The 21,665-nt window shown below is 36.5% G+C and overlaps 1 protein-coding gene and 1 long non-coding RNA gene across 2 annotated transcripts; both read right to left on the reverse strand.

Annotated features, from left to right (window-relative positions):
• Window positions 1-395: 395 nt before the first annotated feature.
• On the reverse strand, window positions 396-11,505 carry ZWI (kinesin-like calmodulin-binding protein (ZWICHEL)). Its single transcript, XM_086652576.1, has 24 exons — window positions 11,241-11,505; window positions 10,130-10,365; window positions 9,487-9,559; window positions 9,160-9,291; window positions 8,194-8,432; window positions 7,753-8,080; window positions 7,418-7,517; window positions 7,138-7,319; window positions 6,089-6,204; window positions 5,877-5,979; window positions 5,028-5,180; window positions 4,789-4,935; window positions 4,488-4,688; window positions 4,101-4,265; window positions 3,879-3,992; window positions 3,568-3,708; window positions 3,168-3,362; window positions 2,947-3,073; window positions 2,571-2,773; window positions 2,273-2,455; window positions 2,068-2,163; window positions 1,738-1,935; window positions 1,279-1,550; window positions 396-892 (listed from the first exon to the last, which is right to left on the reverse strand). Exons 2-24 carry the CDS (start codon window positions 10,282-10,284, stop codon window positions 700-702), a joined length of 3,816 nt encoding a protein of 1,271 aa, XP_086508702.1. The 5' UTR covers window positions 10,285-10,365; window positions 11,241-11,505; the 3' UTR covers window positions 396-699.
• Window positions 11,506-14,603: 3,098 nt separating this feature from the next.
• Window positions 14,604-15,654, reverse strand: LOC147566101 (uncharacterized). The gene is made up of 2 exons (XR_015237393.1): window positions 15,534-15,654; window positions 14,604-14,880 (listed from the first exon to the last, which is right to left on the reverse strand). It is a non-coding gene; the product is annotated as an uncharacterized LOC147566101 (long non-coding RNA).
• Between the last annotated feature and the right edge of the window lie 6,011 nt (window positions 15,655-21,665).

The following is a 21,665-nucleotide window of genomic DNA, read 5'->3' on the forward strand; positions in this document are numbered from 1 at the left end:
TTTTCTTAATTCGTGTCATTATATGACCAAAAAATGCTATTGGTGTTGGAGTTTGACTCAAACTCTTACTCAATACATTCATACCCTAATGTGTATCTTTAATTTCAAATTATTTGAGTTAAAACACACAAGTGATTCATGGGTGTAATCATGAAAATGGGTAAGAAGTCCAAGGGTAAAGAACCATTTCTCACTTCACTTAGACCACTTTTTGAGAAATTTTGTCTATGCACTCAAAAGACTCTTGTAGTTAGCTTACCCTAAACAACCAACCAGGACCACCAGCACACCAAACTCAACTTTGCACATAGCACGAGTCATTGGGTACTGATTTGAATGTCCAAAGAAAAAAAAACCACCATCTTAGGAAATGAAAATCAAAACCAGCAAACAACTGATAAGAAAAGACAACAGAAATATTCATATAAGAAATATGAAATCCTCATAAGTAAACAATCTAAAATACAAGTATAATAACCAAAACAGACATATATACCCCTCTTTCACTATACATATAATAATGATCTTAATGTTAATTTCTTGATTCCTCTGACAATCAGAGCACTAACTAGAAGTTGTTTCCAGTACCAATAATCATTCTTATGAGAAGAACTTCAAGTTGCAGATACACAAACAAATATTAAGCAAAAAAAGCTACCCGATAAAACATTCAGAATCGGAAGCTAGCCCCATACTCTCTTACATTGAATGTCGACTATCTGATCTTTCTCTAGTTGGTCGTTCATCTTGGATTTCTTCGAGTTCTTCCACATCACTTCTCTTACCAGCTTGATCTTTCCAATAGGCAACTAATTTTTTCAATCGAGCAACCTCCTTCGAAGAGACATTCTTGCTTGGATCGTTAACAATCGATCGGACCCTTGATGCGTATCTGCATGAATACAAGACTATTTTTATAAAAGAGAACAAGGTAGTGAAAAATCTGAAACTGTGATTGTAGAAATCGAATCCATAAAAGTTGTTCATTCACTCTCTCGGACCAATCTAATAGTCGGATATTTGTTTAAGGTACTCAATATAAAGAGACACAAGTTCGGCTGAAGGACAGACGAGGCTTTGTGAGAATAGTCCCACATGACCTAGGGGAAGTCTAAGAAAGTATATAATGTAGGCCTTTTCACGATTCACATTGGTTTTCAATTGAAACAAACTTAATGGGCCGCCATAATAACTGAGATGAACTTAAGGTCAGAACTAAGACACCTACAGTGACTTAACCCTATAGCGAACTAAAAGAGGTGTTACAAGAAAACATACGTTAGAGAATTGTGGCTCTCGTCCAAGTTTGACCCAGCTGGAGAGACGTTCACAAACATGAGAGTTTTCGCATTTCCACCTAGTGAATCGCTCATAAGCATAGTTAATTTGTGATTTCTGTAAGGTATATGTTGATTGTCTGATGATAGGGCACTAATTACATCTCCAAGAGCTGAGAGTGATTTATTGATGCTTTGGGCTTCTTTCAGTTGATTTCCTGCTGAACCCGATTTCTTTACTCTCTCGGAGCCAGCAAGATCCACAAAACTTAGCTGCAAACACATGTTTTAAGTAAGATTAGAGGAAGAAGATTTAGGTCGAATTTAGTTAACTAGTCATAAAAATGAATCAAACTATTATAGATCACTAGCTCACATCTGTGTTGAGCTCAAAACAAAATTTCATGTTTCTATTTAAGACAAAAGAAGAGCAATGAGGAATAAAGTTTAGGTTCCATACCTTCCCCCTCGCAATAGACTGAGTCTGAAGATTAGTACTCTCAATAACAACAGAAAGTATCAAGTGAGATCTTGAACTTTCTTCATTCATTTGTGTCCCTGATGTGTGTCGTTGCTCGGCTCCCCTCAAAGTAATATTTCTCAGTTCTTCAAAAGTCGTAATAGGCACGACAGTCACATTCTCCACAGATACCATTCCCTGGGAAAAGTAGAAGATTTTAATAGGTTACCAGCAAGCATCAAACTGGAAATAAATATACTGTAGACTTGAAACCAAGTATAGAATTTGTTTTGCATGAAATGTATATATGCTTGACCGAAATAGAATTACCTTTGAATCTTTCTTTATTTCCAGTTTCAAACGTTTTGCACTTTTCGGCAATAAAAGATCCACTAGGGTATCTTGATACAACTCCACCATATAGGCCTACATTTTTTCAATCGTGTCAATCTCTTTCCTTTACTTCCTGGAATAGATTACCACGAGAAAAGAGAAGAAACTACTGGTTGTCGAAAATAAGAAATAGCATACTCACCTTTAAAGAGAAGGAAATTTTGTTGCTATCGCGCTTTAGTATTTTAAATAGTTCAGCAGTTGCTCTTGGAGTGAGTCCAGGATTGTTATCAGACCCATAAATAGTGAATGTCTTTCCTGAACCAGTTTGACCATATGCGAAAATGCAGACATTGTACCCATCCACAGCTGATTGCACCAGATACTGCATTACAATTATGAAAATTAAGCATAAAAATGATAATGAGTTATCCAGCAAACGAGGATCTATTAGTGAGATTCTAATTCAATGTTAGAGCACTAAAACTAAGATAACTCACCCTTGTATCCTCAAATACATCTTCTTGTGAAGCAGTACCATCAAAAACACGATCATACAAGTGTTGCTTAATCTTATCATCTTTCCAAGGATGTTCAATTGTAAACTCATCAAAACTTGTAAGAACATTCCTTTCTCCCTCCGAAATTTCTTTCTCACTTAAAGGTCTCAATCGACAGTATACTCTGACTTTGCCTTTCATATCTGACAAGTAGAAACCTCGAGGATAAGAATGGGCTAACTATAATGGAAAATAATTTAACAAAAACAACCAGTTCCTAAGAAAGTAAGTTGTCACCATGTAACCTACCAGATACGAGAACAACAAACAACTGATGTGCTGATGATATATGAATGGAGGAACTTATGAGAATTACCTTCAATGGTATTGAAATATCGTTTCCGTAAGACTTGTTCTTCCTTATATAGTGTTTCTAGTTCAACCAGTTGAGCACCTTGCTTCTTAAGAATTGCAGCAGTTTGCTCATTTTTTCTATCAATATCCTGCCAACAAGTAGATAAGATATCCACAAAACAATATTGGGGACCTCACTGATAAGCAACATATAACTTAGGGAGACAAGTAAACGAACATTACCTCTTTCATTTCTCGTAGCTCCTCTAACTCCTTTAAATTACCTTGCAATCTATCTAGCTCTGAATTTCTGAGTGCAAGGGTCGATTCTGCAACAGCCAAATCTTGAGTAACCTGTTCCAGCTTCCTTTCCAGTTCGGACACTCGAAGCCTTAGCGTTCTTCGTTCTTGTTCAAAGTTTCTATCAAGAATTTCCATCTAATAACCAAAACAAACATCAATATAAGGATCTATGAACTTAGAAATAACAACCCCAAATCTTACTCAAACAGATAAACTATCATTTAAGAGTAATACAAATAAAAGATAGTCTTCACACAGATAAAATAGTAACTCTGACAAGAAGACAACATACAAAGTCTAAAAACTAAGAAACCACAAGGAAAAGAATGAAATCCACAACCTCGTCACTTTTCTTCTTGTCAAGTCTTATTATTCTTTGTTCGAGGAGCAATTTTTCATTAGCCAATTTCTTTGTTGTTTCTTCTGCAGCATGAAGCTCTAGTGTTTGTGCTTTCAGTTCCTCTTGTAGCCTACTAACAGCCTGCATATTAGAACCATCAAACTTTAAAATTTCAAAAGATTGAAAGTTAATAACACCAGTAGACCATTCAGTTTTTATGTTAGGAGAGCTATGAATGTACAAATATGCGCCAACGCAATAGGAATTTCAAAACGGTAGGACTATTATACAAATGGCTTCAGCAAATTTACCTTAGTATTTACTCCTTGTAAATCCCTTCTAGCACCGTTCTCTTCTAAGGATCGCCCTTGAATGCTCATACTTGCTAATCGGGCTTCAATGCTCCGTTTCTCCGTAAGTGCCCCCTAATAAAATAGTAAACCATAAATAAGTATTGATAGGACATCATGTTGGAAAGATCCAATTTGAAAAGAAGACCAAAAGAACATTTGATCAGGAACCAGAAGCGACACCTGCAGAGCAGAATCTTTTTCATCACATAGTGATCTGAGATTGTCACGTTCAGATTTAACTTCTGATACATTTTGCATCTCAGTTCTCAAGCAGTCTTTCAGCCTTTCTAATTCCTCCCGCGTTTCTACTTCTTGTTTTTGCTTATCACGCAACTCCTCTAGTAACTGCAAAGCAGTAAGATCTGGTTACTTCCCTTAAAGAAGTTTAGAATAGGACAAGAAACACATTTACGCTCCTTAGGGGTATTTAATTATATATATAGTCATATAGATAGAATCAAATTTTATAACTTCTCAGACAAATTGTATAGCAAAACTATATTGCACCTTCCATACTTGATAACCAAATAAAGATAGTTTTTTATTCAAATAAAAAAAATTATTTACTTGATCAGCATTTCTCTGAGATTCTTCAACCGCTTTAGACAACTCCTGCGCACGCTTCTCGTAAACACTTGGATTTGGAGCTTTAGGGCTTCGTGAAAGATCTCCAGTGACTGGGCCATTAGCAACAGAGCGTGCTTTAGAGTATCGGCGAAGCATAACGTCATTTATGTGTGTTTGCAGAGCAACACAAATTTCTTCACCCTGCAAGTTCATTAAGCATATTTTAAAAAAATGTAGTTTGAATGACTTACAATTAAAAAAGATTACAACTACAGTCTCGATATAAAGACATTTTGAGAACCTGCTTAGTTTCGAATTGGAATATATGGAGTACACCTGCAACCCTCATTTTGAAGAAAACAGCAGTATTGCTGCTACCAAATTGCATGATGTCTCGTAATTCAGCAGAGTGCAAGTATTCTTTTGGAACTGGACGGAAGAAATGAACCTGAACAGCATGCAAATTCATTCATCACCAATTATTACGAAGAGAAAAGTTTAGGATGTAATTGATAAAGTCAAAAGAGTTATAAGACGCACCCCTCGCTTATTGATGCCCAAAGTTATCCGGCCAGGTAAGAGCCCAATAGGATCGTCAATCTTCCGAACACCAAAGAATACTGAGTTCCCATAAGGTAGATTTCTTAAAATTCGAAGAAATTGTTGTCTTGCATCATCTTTCGACAAATGCTCCTACATGAAAATAGAACTTGTCCATCATATTATAGCACGAGAGCGAACAAAAAAGTGTTCATAATGAATGAACGACCAATAACACATTGCCCCCTCCCCCCTCTCCCCCTCCCCAAATGGTGAAAAATATCATTCAAAAGAAAGACAAAAATAAAACAGATAAGTACATAATAGAAACTGCAGCAGAAGCCAGCTAGAAGTTAAGACTGTAATAGCCGAATAATCAATTTCCTTAAAAAAATAAAAGAAGTTGATCATGTTCCTCTGAAAGACTAAGCAGCATGCATTCAAGCTCATAAACGAAAGCAAATAAAAGCTTAATGCTACTGCTTCACATACTCATGCACTTCCAATTGATAAAGTGAATTTCTTTTGTGTACATTGTGTACTTACACAAAATCGTGTTAGGACCATAAATGCATTAGTGCTTTATGTCATGTATATAATGTAACAATGCTTGAACCAAAAGTCAAAAAAAAATTAAGTAAAAAAACCTATTAACGAAGACAAGAAACTATGTATACATTGTGTAAACATTACCCCATTTTGCCTTTTTGTTTTCAATTTGTTCTATTTGACACATATACCTGTGACAAATATTGAAACTTTTTACTTGCAATTTGCATGGATGTTATTCAAATTTTCTTTCTTTTATGAGATTGGCATTGTTAAAGAACTTGAATCCTTGAGCCTCACCATTAAATGATACCGAGAAAGAATATCTTCCTCCCATTCCTGCTTTCCTCTAGTAATTGCAATTTGTCTAGGTAAGAACCTTTCAAGAAGTGATGTCCAATCGCTGAAAAAGATTACCAGATTTTAGAGTTTATAACCATGCACTTAGGCGGAAAACAAAAACATGCTTGTACAACCTAAATAAAAATAAGATGTGTGAGAAAGCTACTAACGTGCATGATTCAGGATTACAAAGGAATCCCATCTCCACCAAGATTTGCAATGCAGACAGGTGTGCAGCATCATCTCTCCCTACAGGATAATTCCCCAACGTATAATCATGTTGTAACTGCAAAGAAAATAACTTGTTAGCACTAAGTAATAGAAGTTCGAAACAAATAGAATTGTACGCACTAGGACCAAGGTTACCAGATTCGCTGGAACCCCCTGCGAACCGCGATCTGGTTCGCGCGAACCCTTTTAGGGTACGTTCGCGAACCAGATCGCCCGATCTAGCGAACCAATCTCATGAAGAATGGTAGGAACACAATCGAAATTTTTTGGGATGAACACAATGGAAAAATGGGAGAATTAGTTACAAATACAATTATTAGTGAAGAATTTTAGGAGAAATATTATATTAATCGAATTATGTATCGAATTATCGTACCGAATAGGTATACCCCCCACGTATCGGATACACTGTAATAGGCGTACCGCGTATCCGTTTTCGTACCGCGTACCGGAGCGTACCGCGAATCTGGTAACCTTGACTAGGACAACGTGGCATATCAATTAAAAGCAACTGAAACGATATTTTGAGACAAAAGAAATGCATTTTCCAAATAAAAAGTAGAGAGTTCATTCTCCACTTCGAGTAATCATTCCTATCAAAACCCATATATGCCATCCTTGAACCATTTTCTTGTGTTAAAATTAGTTAAAATGAAGCTACTCCTTAATCCCATGATTTTAAGGTTACTCTCTCATACTCAAAGAGTTTGGTGGTTGGTAAATTACTACTTTTAAGGGTGCACATTTTTCAGTGTAATGGATCAGGCCAAAATTGAGAGGATATGAATGATCAAAAAGAATGCAAGAGAAAGAGAAACAGTGTTGAAGTGACAAGATTAATGAGCTTTCATTTGATGGAATTGTTGAGAGACCAAAGAGGGCAACATGGAACTGTAAGTTGCTTTGGGTGTGCTTAGTATAACTACACAAAAAAGAACCATCCTGTTCAGGCAGATAACTAGAACTTAACTAAATTTGGATTAACTACCTGAACATAGGATAACTGCACAAACATTTGTTCTTCTATAGATTCATCAGCCTCCCGGAACAACTTCTTCTTGAATGTCAATTTGCAGTGCAAGATATCTCCTTTACTCCGGTCTTTAGCGGCCTTGAATTCAGCCAAGAGATCTCCGATGTATTTATTGTCATCCAACCCAATGTACTCTTCTGTATGACATACAAAAACAGAAAAAAAGAATATCAGAGAACTATGCAACTCCAAATTAGCGTAGGAGGTGACTTGTGAAAGTGATGATAAGTCTTACCGTTTCCAGGATCAGTTGATTTAGAACCATTGACAACTTTACGACATTCAAATAGACTGAAACTGGAATATGCTGTAAGCTTGATTATCCCGGCAAGTTCCTGAGAAAAATTAATCAAATATTAAATCCCAGATTCCCACACTTGTTCAAGAACAAAAAAAGTTGCAGATATGTGAATAGTGTTTTAAAAATGCAGGAAAGCAATTGGAAGAAACATTTTCAGCAATAGTTGGTATATGAAACTTTTAAGCTGCTTGCTCAGTTTTCTGGAAATAAATGGATCCTATACATGTGATAAGAGCTTTGCTTGGCAGCAATGAGGGTACAAATATTACCTCAACTGCATCAGCTACTGTTGTTGCCATGTCATATGTGATCTCTTCAAAAGTTTCATCCAAGAAAAAGACTATGGTTGTAAGCCTTCTACCGCTAAGTACTGACTCGATCTCCTCACGACCAGGAATTATTTGCCTAGGTCCAGCCTTAACAGAACGCTTCAATGCATTTAATGTGTTAAGCGCAAAACATTGAACTTCTTTATCAATGTTTGGCCCATGAGCCACATGATGAACATGCTCTGATAAATACCCAGCTATCTCCTTGCTAGGAGGCATGGAAGAAGCAAATAAATACATTAGCTCCCATGCCTTGAGCAAGTACTGCCTGCATATCCAATAGGAAACTGTTACCATCGAGAGGTAGAATCCCGTATTGCATGCAGAGTAATATCAAATAACAAATAAGTAAACTAATCTTCCATAAATGAATACACATACTTGTCAGGAGCATTCCTTGTTTGCTTTGATATCTGTACGAAAAGTTCATCCCGAAGTTCTGAACGCTTCAGAGTGTGCTTAAAGAGTTTCTCCACAAGATGTATCCTGTCCTCTAAACTCATTGGAGTAAGTTTATCTGATGAATCAACTCCTGTGTATTTCAATATTATCTGGAACAATTTTATTGCTCGGCTCACTAGTTCATTGTTAATTTTGAGCATTGAAGTAGGAATAGGATCCTGCAAATAATAGTTCATTCCCATTTGGTAAGCTTCGTATTCAGAACTTAACAGCGCAGTACAAAAGCATATAACCATTCAGATGCTGCCAACTGTATACCAATTGAACAAGAGAGGATTCAACATGGTTAATAGATGCGTAATGTGTCAAAAGGACTCAGAATCTATCGACCATATCTTCATTCACTGTCCAGTGGCAGAAAACATATGGAACTACGTCACAGAATTGCTCAAAGTCAGCTGGTGCAGGGCGAAGCCAATAGGGCAAAATCTAGAGCAATGGGAAGGGGTACGGAGACAGAAAAAACAGTAAAGAAATTTTGTAACATGGTGCCGAAAGCTATTATATGCAGCATATGGAAAGTTAGGTACAACAAAATATTTTAAGAGGAGAACATCAATATCAGACTGGGGGTAGAAGATGTCAAGGGGGTTATGTTCCATCGGGCCAGAAGCTTACAAAATTTTGATACATACTCATATCATGATTTTGTACATAATTGTGAGGCTTGGATGATATAACAAGTCATATAATCCATCCTATTTTTTTTCCTTTCATGTAGTTTTCCTTCTTAATAAATGTATTCATTCAAAGTTTCAAAAAAAATAATAAAAAAGCACAGGACTAAAGGTATCACTAGACATCTCTTTTAAACCTTTATTAAACACTGTCATGCCATAAGTTGAGATAAAATAGGACATGCTCTTAGATTAAGTGGTTTATTACCCTTTGAAAACAAAGCATGTCTTCAAAAGTGAACCGTTCCCGAATTGGAGCACCCACAGATCGTTTAGAAAAAAATCCCCGCTTTCCTGCTGATTGAATTTGCTTATGCATAGCCCTCAGAAAAACCTCTACCTGGAAAAGAGAATTATACAAACCAAAATATGAACTGAAGGCCGTTATCTGATTATCATAAGATTTGAGTAGAAGTGAGAGAATTCGGCTGCCATATTAGCGAAACTAGAAACTAATCACGAGTAAGTGATAAATATGATCACTTTTAACAATAACAGCTTTGATCAGAGAAAAAAAACAGTGGCATCTTCTCACCTGAAACCTGTCAATCAAAGGTATTGCACTAGCAAGCTCTGCGGGCATAGCCATTGAAAGAGTCATTGGAGTACTGCAGAAAGAAGAAAGAAAGAACGTGGATTCACTATTATAATACCCAGAAAGCCAACTACGTAGCTGGAGAAAAAGAACAGCAAGAAATTAACTGATAGAAACAGATATATGTGGTACCAATACAAAAGGCACAAACTGACTTTTTTTTTTGAAACTTTGAATTAAATGAAGAAGAAATGTACAGAGTGAGTAAAACAGATATACAACTACGAGGACCCCATCTTAGTTCTAATCTAGATGTTACATCATTAGAGCCTCCCAACAAGAAACAAAGTCAAAAAAAGGTTTTATTCTTTGCCCAACCGTTGTTCCTACTCCAGTGGCACAAACCGACTTCTAACTGCACTTAAGGCGGGTAGTACTTTGTCAAGCTAAATATCTCAAACTGCGGTACTTAATAACTATATGTTTTAGAACATAACTGCGAGAGGTTTTTCTTCGGTGACCACTGAATATAATAAAAACTGAAGAATTGATTTTTACGAAGCCTTCGGGAAGTGGACTCTTAGAACGACAAAAATAAAACTGCTCTATAAATATGAAGGTTTTAAATAAAAGGGAAACTTACGGAGGTGCAAAGTTGGACCCATCACTGTCGTAATCATCTTCGTTGGAGACAGTTGCGGAGCTATATGAGGAGGTAGCATGGCCATTGCTATTGTTTAAAGAAGACCTACCTGTTCTTGCGTTATGCAAGAAATCAGTAGGTGTATCAACCGTCATTTAGATTAGAACGACGCGGGGAAAGAAAAGATCAGAAACTTCTTTATTTCACCAATTTCACTCCTTTGTGTTCTGCTTTAACTGCATCAATTAAGTCCTGGCATTATACTATATTCAAGTGAAGGAGAAAATCAAGAAAAACGACGATCCATCTAATGTCATAAAAGGATCAAAACTTGACAGTTCAATATGGATTATACAACAAAAAAATCTTACGGGATCGAATTATTAAGATCAAGGAAGAAAAAATGACATTATTCCTATCCAACTAACCTAAAAAGTAAAAAACCCAAAGAAAATATGGAAATATATCCCCTCTTTCCTTTATATGATACTTAATACAAATAAAAGAACTACCTTTACTTGCAATAACCACATAGAATCAAGAAATTATTAAATACATATCATTACTTCTAACAGAATCTAAGTGTTCTTCACTAATCAGATATAATTAGTAAACAAAAACTAAACATTCTGCTCTCTATAACCATGATTTCTGCTAAAAACAAAGAAATTTACCAAAACCCATTAAAAGTTTAGTATCTCTATGATAGCAGCATTGACAATCCATAACTCAAACAGCCGTAGATCTACAAACCCAAACAAAAACTTCCTCAAAAAGACCTATTTCAAAGAAATCAAGAACATTTTAAACAGTAATACAAGTCCTAAAATAGCTTATCAAGTTATTACTAGGGTATCTTCACCGGACCTAAATGAACAAATTTCTCTAAAGCTAAAAATGTTTAAGACCACATAGACTCTTACTAAAAAGGTCAATGAAACTAAACAAGTGATGATCAAAAAATAAAGAAGGAAAAAAAAAAAGCTAAGATCTTAGAAGTTTAAAAAAGATCAAGGACGGGAAATCCAGTTCCCCAATGTCATTTGCGAAATTCAAAATTTAAGCTTTAAAAAAAGCGGTTAAGTAGTAAACCTAGATGATTAATGATTACCTGAGAAATCGAAGAAGCAATGTGGAAAAGAAATGATCGGATTTCTTCAATAAAAGCTTTTTTTGGGGGATTTTTGGAAGAGAGAAGAAGAAGAACTATTATACTCTCTGCCCTCTGCACGTCGTAGAGAGAGAGAGACTCTAGAGAGAGAAAGAGAGAAAGAGAGAGGGAGTGGGGAGAGTATTCACGAGTATTATAAAACGTCAATAACTAAGAGGACGCAGATTATTAAACTAAAGCTTTGTCAATTACCTAAATTAGTCTTGTTTTTTGTTAGAAATGACAATCGTGCCACTTGTTAAAACGGCGGGTTGACGGCGAGGGCAAGAAAATTTGACGGAGCTTTTTTTTTACCTCACGTGAACAAATCAAACAACTTTAGAAAAATTCTATCTGTACAAACCATAATACTTACAACCCCACGTCGCACAATCACCTTGAGATTTGAAACAATCCTAAATCTAACGGCTAAAAAGCCAAGATATATATCATTTAATGGTAATAAACTTTGGGGGACTCCACCCAACGAGAGAGGTTGTGATACGAGCTTACAATGGTAGAGACGTTTTAAGATAGAATCAATAATTTTATAAAAAAAATTTACCTCTAAATTTTTTAATTTTTGTGGATCAATTAGTCGAACAACGGTGACATCTTTAAACTCCAAACTTACTTCAAACAGATTGCTAAAGTATCGTGAGAAGAGAAGATGATGAAATCCTCGCAAGATTTGGGGGAAGGTAATGTTTCTCGAAGAAAATCAGATATTTGCATGATTCAAGTTTTGTTTCATACAAGAATCTTAGACTATGCCTCGTCGTCTTGGTTTACGGTAATCGTGATACGAGCTTACAATGGTCAAAGAAGTTTTAAGACAGAATCAACAAATTTTGTAGTTTCTTTCTGCCTGTTATCAATAGTTGCAGATTTTTTCCAAAGGAAGAACCAACAAAATATCTTCTATCGACAATCAACCAAATTTTTCAACAAAAACAGACAATCAAACAATTTATTATGGTTAAATAATACATTACTCCAGAAAACGAAAATAATGTTTTTCTCTTTCTTTTTGTTTTTCTTTTTTTTTTTTGTTGAAAGTTTCTCTTTCTTTTTGTTGCAAATAAAAAATGTTTCTACTTTTTTTTTTTTGATGAAAGTAAAAAAGAAGAAAGAAGAAAAAAAAATGTTTCTACTTGCCACATGAATATTTTATTTTATACAGACGTGTCCCATGTCCAAATTCATTCCTTAAAGAACCAAAGGAATTAGATCACAGGTATTATTCAAGCTAACCACATCTCAATCACAATTTAGATAAATGGTTGTTAAATATTTGTTCTTTTTGTATTGCCTAAATGGAATTGTTTAACAAAAGCAAACACTAATAAAAAACGGAAATGATGAGTTTAATTAGTCTATTTGAAGGTAGTTTTATCACTGCCAAAATCTTTTCTTTGTTTTGGATTGGGTAAACTATCTAAAAACCATTCTACTATCTTATTTATGGAAATGCGAAATGGACCAAAAAATGGACCCATGACAGGTTGAAAGTCAACGTGGCCGGCTCCAATTACACGGGGGATTATGGTGAAATGCCCTGATCCAAGGGGCACTTCTTTTATTTGTCCCACCTCAAGAATAGTTCGGTCGTATAATGCTTTTTTTTTTTTTTTTTTTTTTTTCTTCAGTTTTTTGTTTCCCACCTTGCCCTACTATATATAACATATCTAGAATTTCTAGATATGTTAAGTTTATCCCCAAAAGCAGAGAAACTCCCGAGTTAGAGGAGGAAGATCAGCCGTGATTAATAATGCTAACAATTGGTTTTTACTAATTAGGTTTTGGGATGATGGTTAGTTGTAGAACCCATAAGAAATTTGGGATTCAATAATTAGATTTTATGGATTGGTAGCTTCAGTTGAAACAGAAAAAGAAATTGAGAAATCAAATCAGGTTGATGTGTTTGTCAATTGATTGGTAGCTTTAGAGGAAGGAAGAAGATGAAGATATGGATCTTTAAAGTTGTCAATTAAGTGTTTGATGAAATTCCTAAGAAAGATACATTATTACATATGTTATTTGGAGGTCCAAGAACAGTTACTAGATTAACATAGTCTCATTTTATGTTGTTGTCCATTCCATATGGCTACTATGAATTTTGCAATCATGTATAGATGAATGTTTTGTACTCTTGTTGTTTTATGTAAAATTTGAATATCAATTTTGTAAAATTATGATTTTTGTTCAAGTAAGAATCTGTTAAAAGTAAGGCTAGATGTACAAGGTTAGGTCAAGTTTGATGACAAGAGGTTGTTGGCTCTTGATGCTAGGCCTGAAATTCGTAGAGAAGAACGTGTTCTTAGCGTTTCTATGTAACAACTACCTATGTTATGGTTTCAATACAAATCGGTGGTTTCATGTCGAAATCCTTTGAAGGGAATTGATATGAAGTCACCGATTTTAACTCTGGTGGCTTAATGTTGAGCTATTTCAGTCCTAATCGGTAGCTTCATGTCGAAATCCCTTGAAGGGAATCGACACGAAGCAATCGATTGTCTTTGGATCTAAATTACCTTTGGAGATACGGGAGAGAACTTAATGCAAAAGTTTTAATGGATTGAAATGATTACTTAGAATCTAAGTAATGATACTGACTTCTGCTTTCCTTGACTCCCGGATCCTTTCTAGTTTAAAAATTTATTGAAATGGTCTTCTGAAATCTTAGTATATAAAAATTTATCTTACAAATGTTTTTACTAATTCAGTGTATACGAAAATCTCTTATTTCTTGGCAATGGTTGTGTATAAACATACTTGATGGCTAGGTGTTGCTTGGTAAGTCATGTCCATATCTTACCGTAGCCTATGAGATTAGGCATAAAGAGTCGAGGATATTTTTAGATAAGAACCGAAAGCATTGAGGACTAACCATTAGTCTTCTTCATTTCATAAAGGTTAGAGCAATTTCGATGGCTTAATGTCGAACTCCCATAAAGGGGATCAACACGAAGCCACCGATTTGAACTCCAGCAGCTTGCCTAAGCCACTGAAGTTAATCGGTTGCTTCATGTCGATTGTCTTCATGTGCGTTCGATGGCTTCGTGTCGATTCCCTTCAAGAGAGTTCGACATGAAGCCACCGAAATCGAATCTAGAATCTTGCTAAGCTAGTGGAGTTATAATCGGTGGCTTCGTGGCGAACTCCCTTAGAAGTAACCGACACCAAGCCACCGATATCGACCATGGTAGTTTTCCTACAACAAACTAAGTAAATGTTTGATCATAAGGTAATTTTACTTTGTAACTATCAGTAAACAATTCATTAACTTCAAATTCAAGAACAAGTCATGAGAAAAAGCGAAGCTTGAGAACTGAAATAATAATCTATTCAATTGATGAAGAAGTTCTAAATTACACAACACTTTACATTTTAGTAGAATTTGGAATCTCATCACTTTGTTTTCTACTCCACATTTAGGAAAGAATAGACATCCATAACAGTCTTGGTTCAAGCCTTTGTTGTCTTCTCTACCTCAAATTGTTGGAGCTCTGTTATTCTCTGAGTCCATGCTCTATCCAATCCTTGTTGCTGCAACCATTCACGCTCAGCCATCTGAAGTATCTTCTTTTTCTCGCTCCACCTTCGACAAAGAGTTTATAAAAGGATGCAATCATACTAAGAGAATGAACTAGGGAGAAATTTGCAAGTATATGGTATGATTTACTAACCCAAGAAATTTGCAAGTATAGAGAGTGGTTTTAATATTGACAATCTGAAGTATTCATCGTTAGAGTTTGGGTTCGATCTTGTTAACAAGAAACACAAAGTTGTTCCAATATGCCAAACAATAAAAAATCTTGATCTTGAAGGTTCACCAACGAAAGTTATCGATCACGTATGTGAGGTCTTAACTGTGGGTAACAATTCATGGAGAAAGATTGAAGATGACAACTTCAAAATTTATTAGCATTGTAGCAAATCTGTTTATGTTAATGGTGACATATATTGGAACAACTAAGTGTCTCATAAGAATTTTATCAAACACTTGACATGCATAATCTAAACCACCTCTATCTCCATACATACAAATCAATGGTCTCTACATTTTATCTCCATACATACATACAAATCAATGAAGTCTCTATAATTTTATCTCATTCAAACTCACTTTTAAGTATCCTCTCATGAATCTTCTTACGTAATCAAAGATTCTCAATAAGTACTCGATCTAGAGAGAGAAACTTCGTGGGAGATCAAAATGGAGATCAATCGAGTTAGTTCGAGAAGATTTACCGATTTTGAGCAACAAAATAGACGTTCGGTTGAGTGATTTCGACGAATTTCGAGCTACTAGTGAGATTCAAGAGGAGAGAGATGAAGAACTCGTTTTCTCGTTTTCCTTTCTCTGATTTGGGGATAATCTGAACATATCTAGAAATTCTAGATATGTTATATATAGGAGGGTAAGGTGGGAAACAAAAAAACGGCAAACTTGAAAGAGGGCATTTTACCAAACTTTTCTTGAGGTGGGGCAAAAAAAAAGAAGACACCCTTGGATCGGGGCATTTTACCAAATTTCCCAATTACACGGGTTGTGTTGAGAGGGAAATGGCTCGTCCAATTGGAGCCGACCTGGGCGTTTGGTTTGTAGTCAATCCATTTTTCGGGCTGTTCAACATCGTTATCTATTAAGAGAAAAACACTATGTGATTCAATATGAAGGTGCTTGACGAGTATCGACTGATAAGCTATTTATGTGTACGATCACATCTACGTTTCTACTTCGTGTAGTAAATCTGGAATAGCCTGTAAGTTTTTCTAATAAGTTAATCATCACTTTCCGGGAGAAAATTCATGATGATTTGAATCTATACATGTACGCTTCAAATAATCTATCTGGCCTATAGATGCAAACTTGAATCGTCGTAAAAGAAACTTCAACGGTGACATGTGAAATATAAATCTGAAATCCAACTTCCTCAGACACATTACTCAATCCATTTGTGTGTCTCCTGAAAAAACACAAAACAACTCGAAATTATAATTAAATCTTTGTAAGGATTTGCTTATGATGGGGAAGCAATCTGAAAAGAAGTAGTCACTTAGACTGCACGAATTATTGAATGTGAAATCTATATATTAAGAATGATGGTAGGGCAAAAAGAGATAAGTGGTGTCTGGTACTAGTAGTGTCGGTAGGCAATGGAATAATAGACACTTCAACAAAAAGCAATTTAACTTTAAACCACCATATATCATTAATTAATCAACTATATTTCTTGTTTTTCACTTTTATGATTTTATCTTTTGTTCGCTATAACTCAACACCTCCAATTTAATCATCGAAAATATCTCATCCAGCGACAAAAGTGTTGTGAATTTGACGTGAATTCACATTCGACGGTTGGACTCACGCCGCTTTCTCTTTCTTGATGAAAACCGTGTGATTGCGGGTCGTTGGATGAGGATTCAGGACAAATGCACGCCACTTTTATTAGCTTCCCTATCGTGGTTGTTTAATCACGGGTCTAAGTTTTTATGTTTGATATGTCTTTACTTTAGTGGCGAATGTTATTATTGACGTTTTTTTCTATGTTTATACACTTTTAAAATTTTGATTCAAAAAATATACACAAATTCATATCGTTTGACAGATTATCAAATTTTAGTAAAAGAGAAAATTAGTTTGATAGTTATTCTCACCAAAAGTTGTAAAAGTATCTAATAAGATATCGAATTGAAATAAGATTTTTTTTTTTTGTTGAAAAATTGAAACAAGAATTTGATTATTTTTTAACACAAATCATATAAAGAGAAACTTTATCTTTGTCAAAAATGTTGAAACACCCTTCAAACATTATCTACTACTTTTGGGTGATGGGGACAAAGTCATCCTACTTTGGGCATGGGACTTCCAACTTTTGGCAAAAAGAAATAAGGATCTTGGCAAATTGAGTTTACCTTTCCGACACAAAAAGATATAGAAAATGTCGTCTGACCATAATTATCAGCCAGACCTCTCACTCAGAGATTGAACGTCTATATCGCATATTTAAGCGGCTAGTGATAGTTGTTCTTTTAATAGTATTGCATCCATCACTCGTACAACAGTGACGCACAAAGTATAATTTTATGACGGACTCCTTAACAAGTTTTCTCACATAGACACTTAGCAGCAGAACTAGAACTTCACCATCCTGTTGATTCGTTGAAGCCTGCAACACTATAGATAGCACTATATGTTACTGCCCACACATGACCAATATGTGCAATGGAGCTAGGGCGAGTTAATAGGAGAGATTAAAGATAATCGTCTCCCACCAACTTTGAGATAATGTATGGCTAAAAAATACTTTCTTCTTCTTTGGTGAGAGATGCCTCCAGACCATTATTGGGCCTGAATACTTAAATGAACAAGTTATGAATCCAGTAAAAAGGTAAGATTATAGGCACCCGATTTTGACACCGTATGAGTTTTTATCTTAAAATCTTGAAACGAGCCTTTGTTGCATGTGTTTCGGCTAAAAGAAAAAGTCTGAATGGAAGAATAAAAAGATTGGTTTAACATCTAATTTTATTAGAAAAGCAAACGCATGCAAATATTTGATTATATAATCACCTAAATTACACATAATTTATTAGATAAAAACAACTAGAAGTGTTACTCCACTCTATTACCAACTTACTAGAAACTGGTTGGAGGTAAAATACTTATGCTGCAAGGAAAATAATAAATAGTAGTACATTGTGAAATTATTCACTTTATGTATCACTTCCAAGTGATAAGAAAATAAAGAAATAGCTTCCACTTATAAATTATAAGAAAAGGAATGCAATTTGCACTATAAGTTGTTATAAAAAGTAATGAGAAAACAAACACTCTCTAAGCTTCTAAGACTACTTTATGAGGTTTTCGTACCTTTTGTTAGAGAGTCTACTCCACTCGGCTAAACCGAGTGGATTAGTCCATTGTTAGGGCAAGGATTTCCTACTATAATTAGGAATCCTAATCCTAGTGCTATTAGGAATGTTGTATTAATTAGTTTTTCTATTTCTATTTTCTATTTCTATTTTCTATTTCTAAAACTTCTTCAATGTAAACCTATATAAAGAGATCGTTACATAATGTAATAAACATGTTATTGTGAATAAACAAAAGGTTTTACCTTAATCTCTCTCTCACACAATTAACATATCATCTTCTTCTTCTCGGTTCTCTCCGAAACTATCTCACTTCATCTCTCGGTCTCACCGGAGCTGCTGCTGCCTCCTCTCGGATTCAACCGAGTTTAGTTATTCTTCCACTCTCGGTTTCACCCGAGAATCACTCTCATACCTCTCGGGTTCAACCGAGAGCTGCTGTCCTTCCTCTCGGTTCACACCGAGAGCATCTTCTTCCATTACTCGGATTCAACCGAGTTATTACTTCGTCATCCTCGGCTTCATCCGAGTCGATTATCAAAAGGTACGCACCTCTTCACATGGTATAAGAGCCTAAAGAATTCAATTTTTTTTTGAAAGATGACTACCCCCGAATTTTCGGAGATCTCTCAAATTAATCCTAGCACCAATAGTGGGCCGTTTGATGTTCACCACTCGGATTCTCCTACTACTATTCTCATCACACCGCTTCTAACCGGTGACAATTACTCCTCATGGTCACGAGGAATGACTAAGGCCTTAAGGGCTAAAGCTAAACTTGGTTTCGTTGATGGAAGCATTGAAAAACCCACCGATCCAAAAGAATTAGAATTATGGGGACGATGTAATGATCTCGTCTCTAGTTGGCTCATCAATTCCGTTGATCCACCTCTTCGTGATTCAATCTTATATGATGAATCGGCCTTTGATATATGGCACAATCTATATGATCGTTTTCACCAAAGCAATGCTCCCAAAATATTCCAATTGAAGAGAGCTATTTCTTGTCTAAAACAAGATAATTCCGATGTTCCCACATACTTTACCAAACTCAAGGCTCTTCAAGATGAACTTAACTCTTTGCTAATTACCGAGCCTTGTACATGTGGTCATGGTAGATCCTTGATTGATCGGACAAATCAAGATAGAGCTATGGAGTTTCTCCAAGGTCTTAATGACCGATTCTCCTCAATTCGGAGTCAAATTTTGTTGATTGAACCATTCCCTTCTATTCTTCGAATTCATTCTCTTGTTAAACAAGAAGAGGTTCAACAAAACATTGTTTCTCCTATGAATATAGATAACAACGCTGCTGCCCTAGCCGTTGGTTTCAATGAATATAATCAAAATCGGTCCTATGGTTCCGATAAACAAAGACCAAAACGCCAACGACCGTTTTGTGATCATTGTAAACTTCATGGCCATGATAGTTCAACATGCTACAAACTTCATGGTTATCCACCAAACTATGGTCAACGTGGAAGACCACGTTCTCGGCAAGATGCGGCCACCAATTCGGTCACACATCAAACCGATGTGGGGGTGCCTACAGCAACATCCCTAACTCCGGAGCAATATCAATCGGTTTTGGCTTTGTTGGATCAACACAAACAGCCCACATCCTCTCTTCGTCTCAACAAGGATCCACTTGTCAACCTCACCGGTAAGTATACTTCTTCTTCTCACCCTCCTTGGGTTATTGATTCCGGTGCCGCTAAGCATATATGTTCGGTTTTATCCCGTTTTTCTTCCTATTCCCTTGCTCCTCCGGATCTATTTGTTAGATTACCCGATGGATCAAGAGTTAAAGTCCACCATATTGGTTCGGTTTATTTTTCCAATAATTTTTATTTACAAGATGTGCTTCATATTCCATCTTTTCAATTTAATCTCATATCTATATCTCAAATTTCTAAATCTCTTCGTTGTACCGTCTTATTTGACAATGACTTATGTCTTTTCCAGGACCGATCAACGAAGATGGAGATTGGGCATGGTAGTCTTCATGACGACCTTTACTTCCTTCGCACGGAGCGTCAAATTTTTTCCGTTTCAAATTTAGTCCAAGATAAATCTAGTCATGAGTCTTTTTCTTTATGGCATTGCCGTTTAGGCCATCCTTCCTTTTCTCGTTTTCAATTTTTTAATTCAAGACTTCCATGTATGAATTTTAAATTTTTATCTAATAAAGTGCCGTGCGATGTTTGTCCACTTTCTAAGCAATGTCGATTGCCTTTTCCTACTAGCACCACTTCTTCCACTCATATATTTGAGTTGGTTCATGCCGATATATGGGGTCCTTTTCCGGTTCCCTCCACCTCCGGGTGTCGTTATTTCTTGACCCTTGTTGACGATTTTTCTCGTTGTACTTGGATATTTCTCCTAAATTCTAAATCGGATTCTACCGTCCAAATTAGGAATTTCTCTAATTATGTTCAAACACAATTTGAGTGTGTAATAAAAACAATTCGATCGGACAATGGTTCCGAATTCATAAATCATTCTCTTCAAAGTTGGTTTCTTGAGAAGGGGATTCTCCATCAACGAAGTTGTACTTATACCCCCCAACAAAACGGTGTTGTAGAGCGAAAACATCGACATATTCTTGAGGTCGCTAGATCTTTACGACTTCAAGCTCATCTCCCTCTTTCTTTTTGGGGAGAATGCGTTCTAACCGCCGTCTATCTCATTAATAAACTACCCACACCAATCCTTGATGGGAAATCCCCTCATGAAATTCTCATGGGTACTCCTCCGAATCTTTCACACTTACGTGTCTTCGGATGCCTTTGTTATGCCCGTATACCTTTGGTCAAAACCAAGATGGATGCCCGGTCATCCGCCGGCATCTTTCTTGGCTACCCAAGTGGACAAAAGGGTTATCGTATCTACGACTTATCTACTAAACGTATTTTCATCTCAAGAGACGTCACATTCTTCGAAAACCGTTTTCCGATGGCTTCTCCATCTCCGGCACAAGCTCCTCACGCCGACCCGTCTCCATCTCTCTCTTTAGATGATGACGGAACCTTTGAGTTTCCGGTGACAGCCGAGTCTTCCACCAATTCACCGGCCGACAGCAGCAGGTTCACCGAAGAACCTACTGTCCCTGTCGTCCCGGTTGTGGATTCAGCCTCAGGGGTGCCTGCAGACACCCCTGCTGCTATCCCTTCGGGGGTGCCGACAGAGGTTCCGGCCTCTCCTACGGAGGTGCCCACAGATCTCTCTGACGGGCTCCCCGGTTCAGGGGTGCCGTCAGAACATTCTGACGGCCAACCCACTTCAGGGGTACCGAGAGCAACCCCCATTCACAATCCCGGCCCGGTCGTCTCTCTTCCACCGACCGGCGATCTCCCTTCCGGCGCTCCCGCCGTTGACACCGGCAGACCGGTTCGGTCTCGTCAACCCCCTAGTCACCTCAAAGACTACGTTTGCTCCAACACCACTACTGTCAAGTACCCACTTGAAAACTATTTCTCTATCAATTCCTTTTCGACATCTCAT

The sequence above is a fragment of the Eschscholzia californica genome, unplaced genomic scaffold, assembly GCF_041429995.1.
Source record: "Eschscholzia californica isolate CP2 unplaced genomic scaffold, dmEscCali1.0.p SCAF_1, whole genome shotgun sequence".
NCBI classification, from domain to species: domain Eukaryota; kingdom Viridiplantae; phylum Streptophyta; class Magnoliopsida; order Ranunculales; family Papaveraceae; genus Eschscholzia; species Eschscholzia californica.

Excerpts from the sequence above, each read along its gene's own strand:
- ZWI (XM_086652576.1), bottom strand. The coding sequence starts at position 10,284 with ATGACGGTTGATACACCTACTGATTTCTTGCATAACGCAAGAACAGGT. Across the intron at positions 3,074-3,167 it reads AGCTACGAGAAATGAAAGAG|GATATTGATAGAAAAAATGA; the intron begins GTAATGTTCGTT and ends ACTTGTTGGCAG. Across the intron at positions 1,551-1,737 it reads AGTCTATTGCGAGGGGGAAG|CTAAGTTTTGTGGATCTTGC; the intron begins GTATGGAACCTA and ends ATGTGTTTGCAG.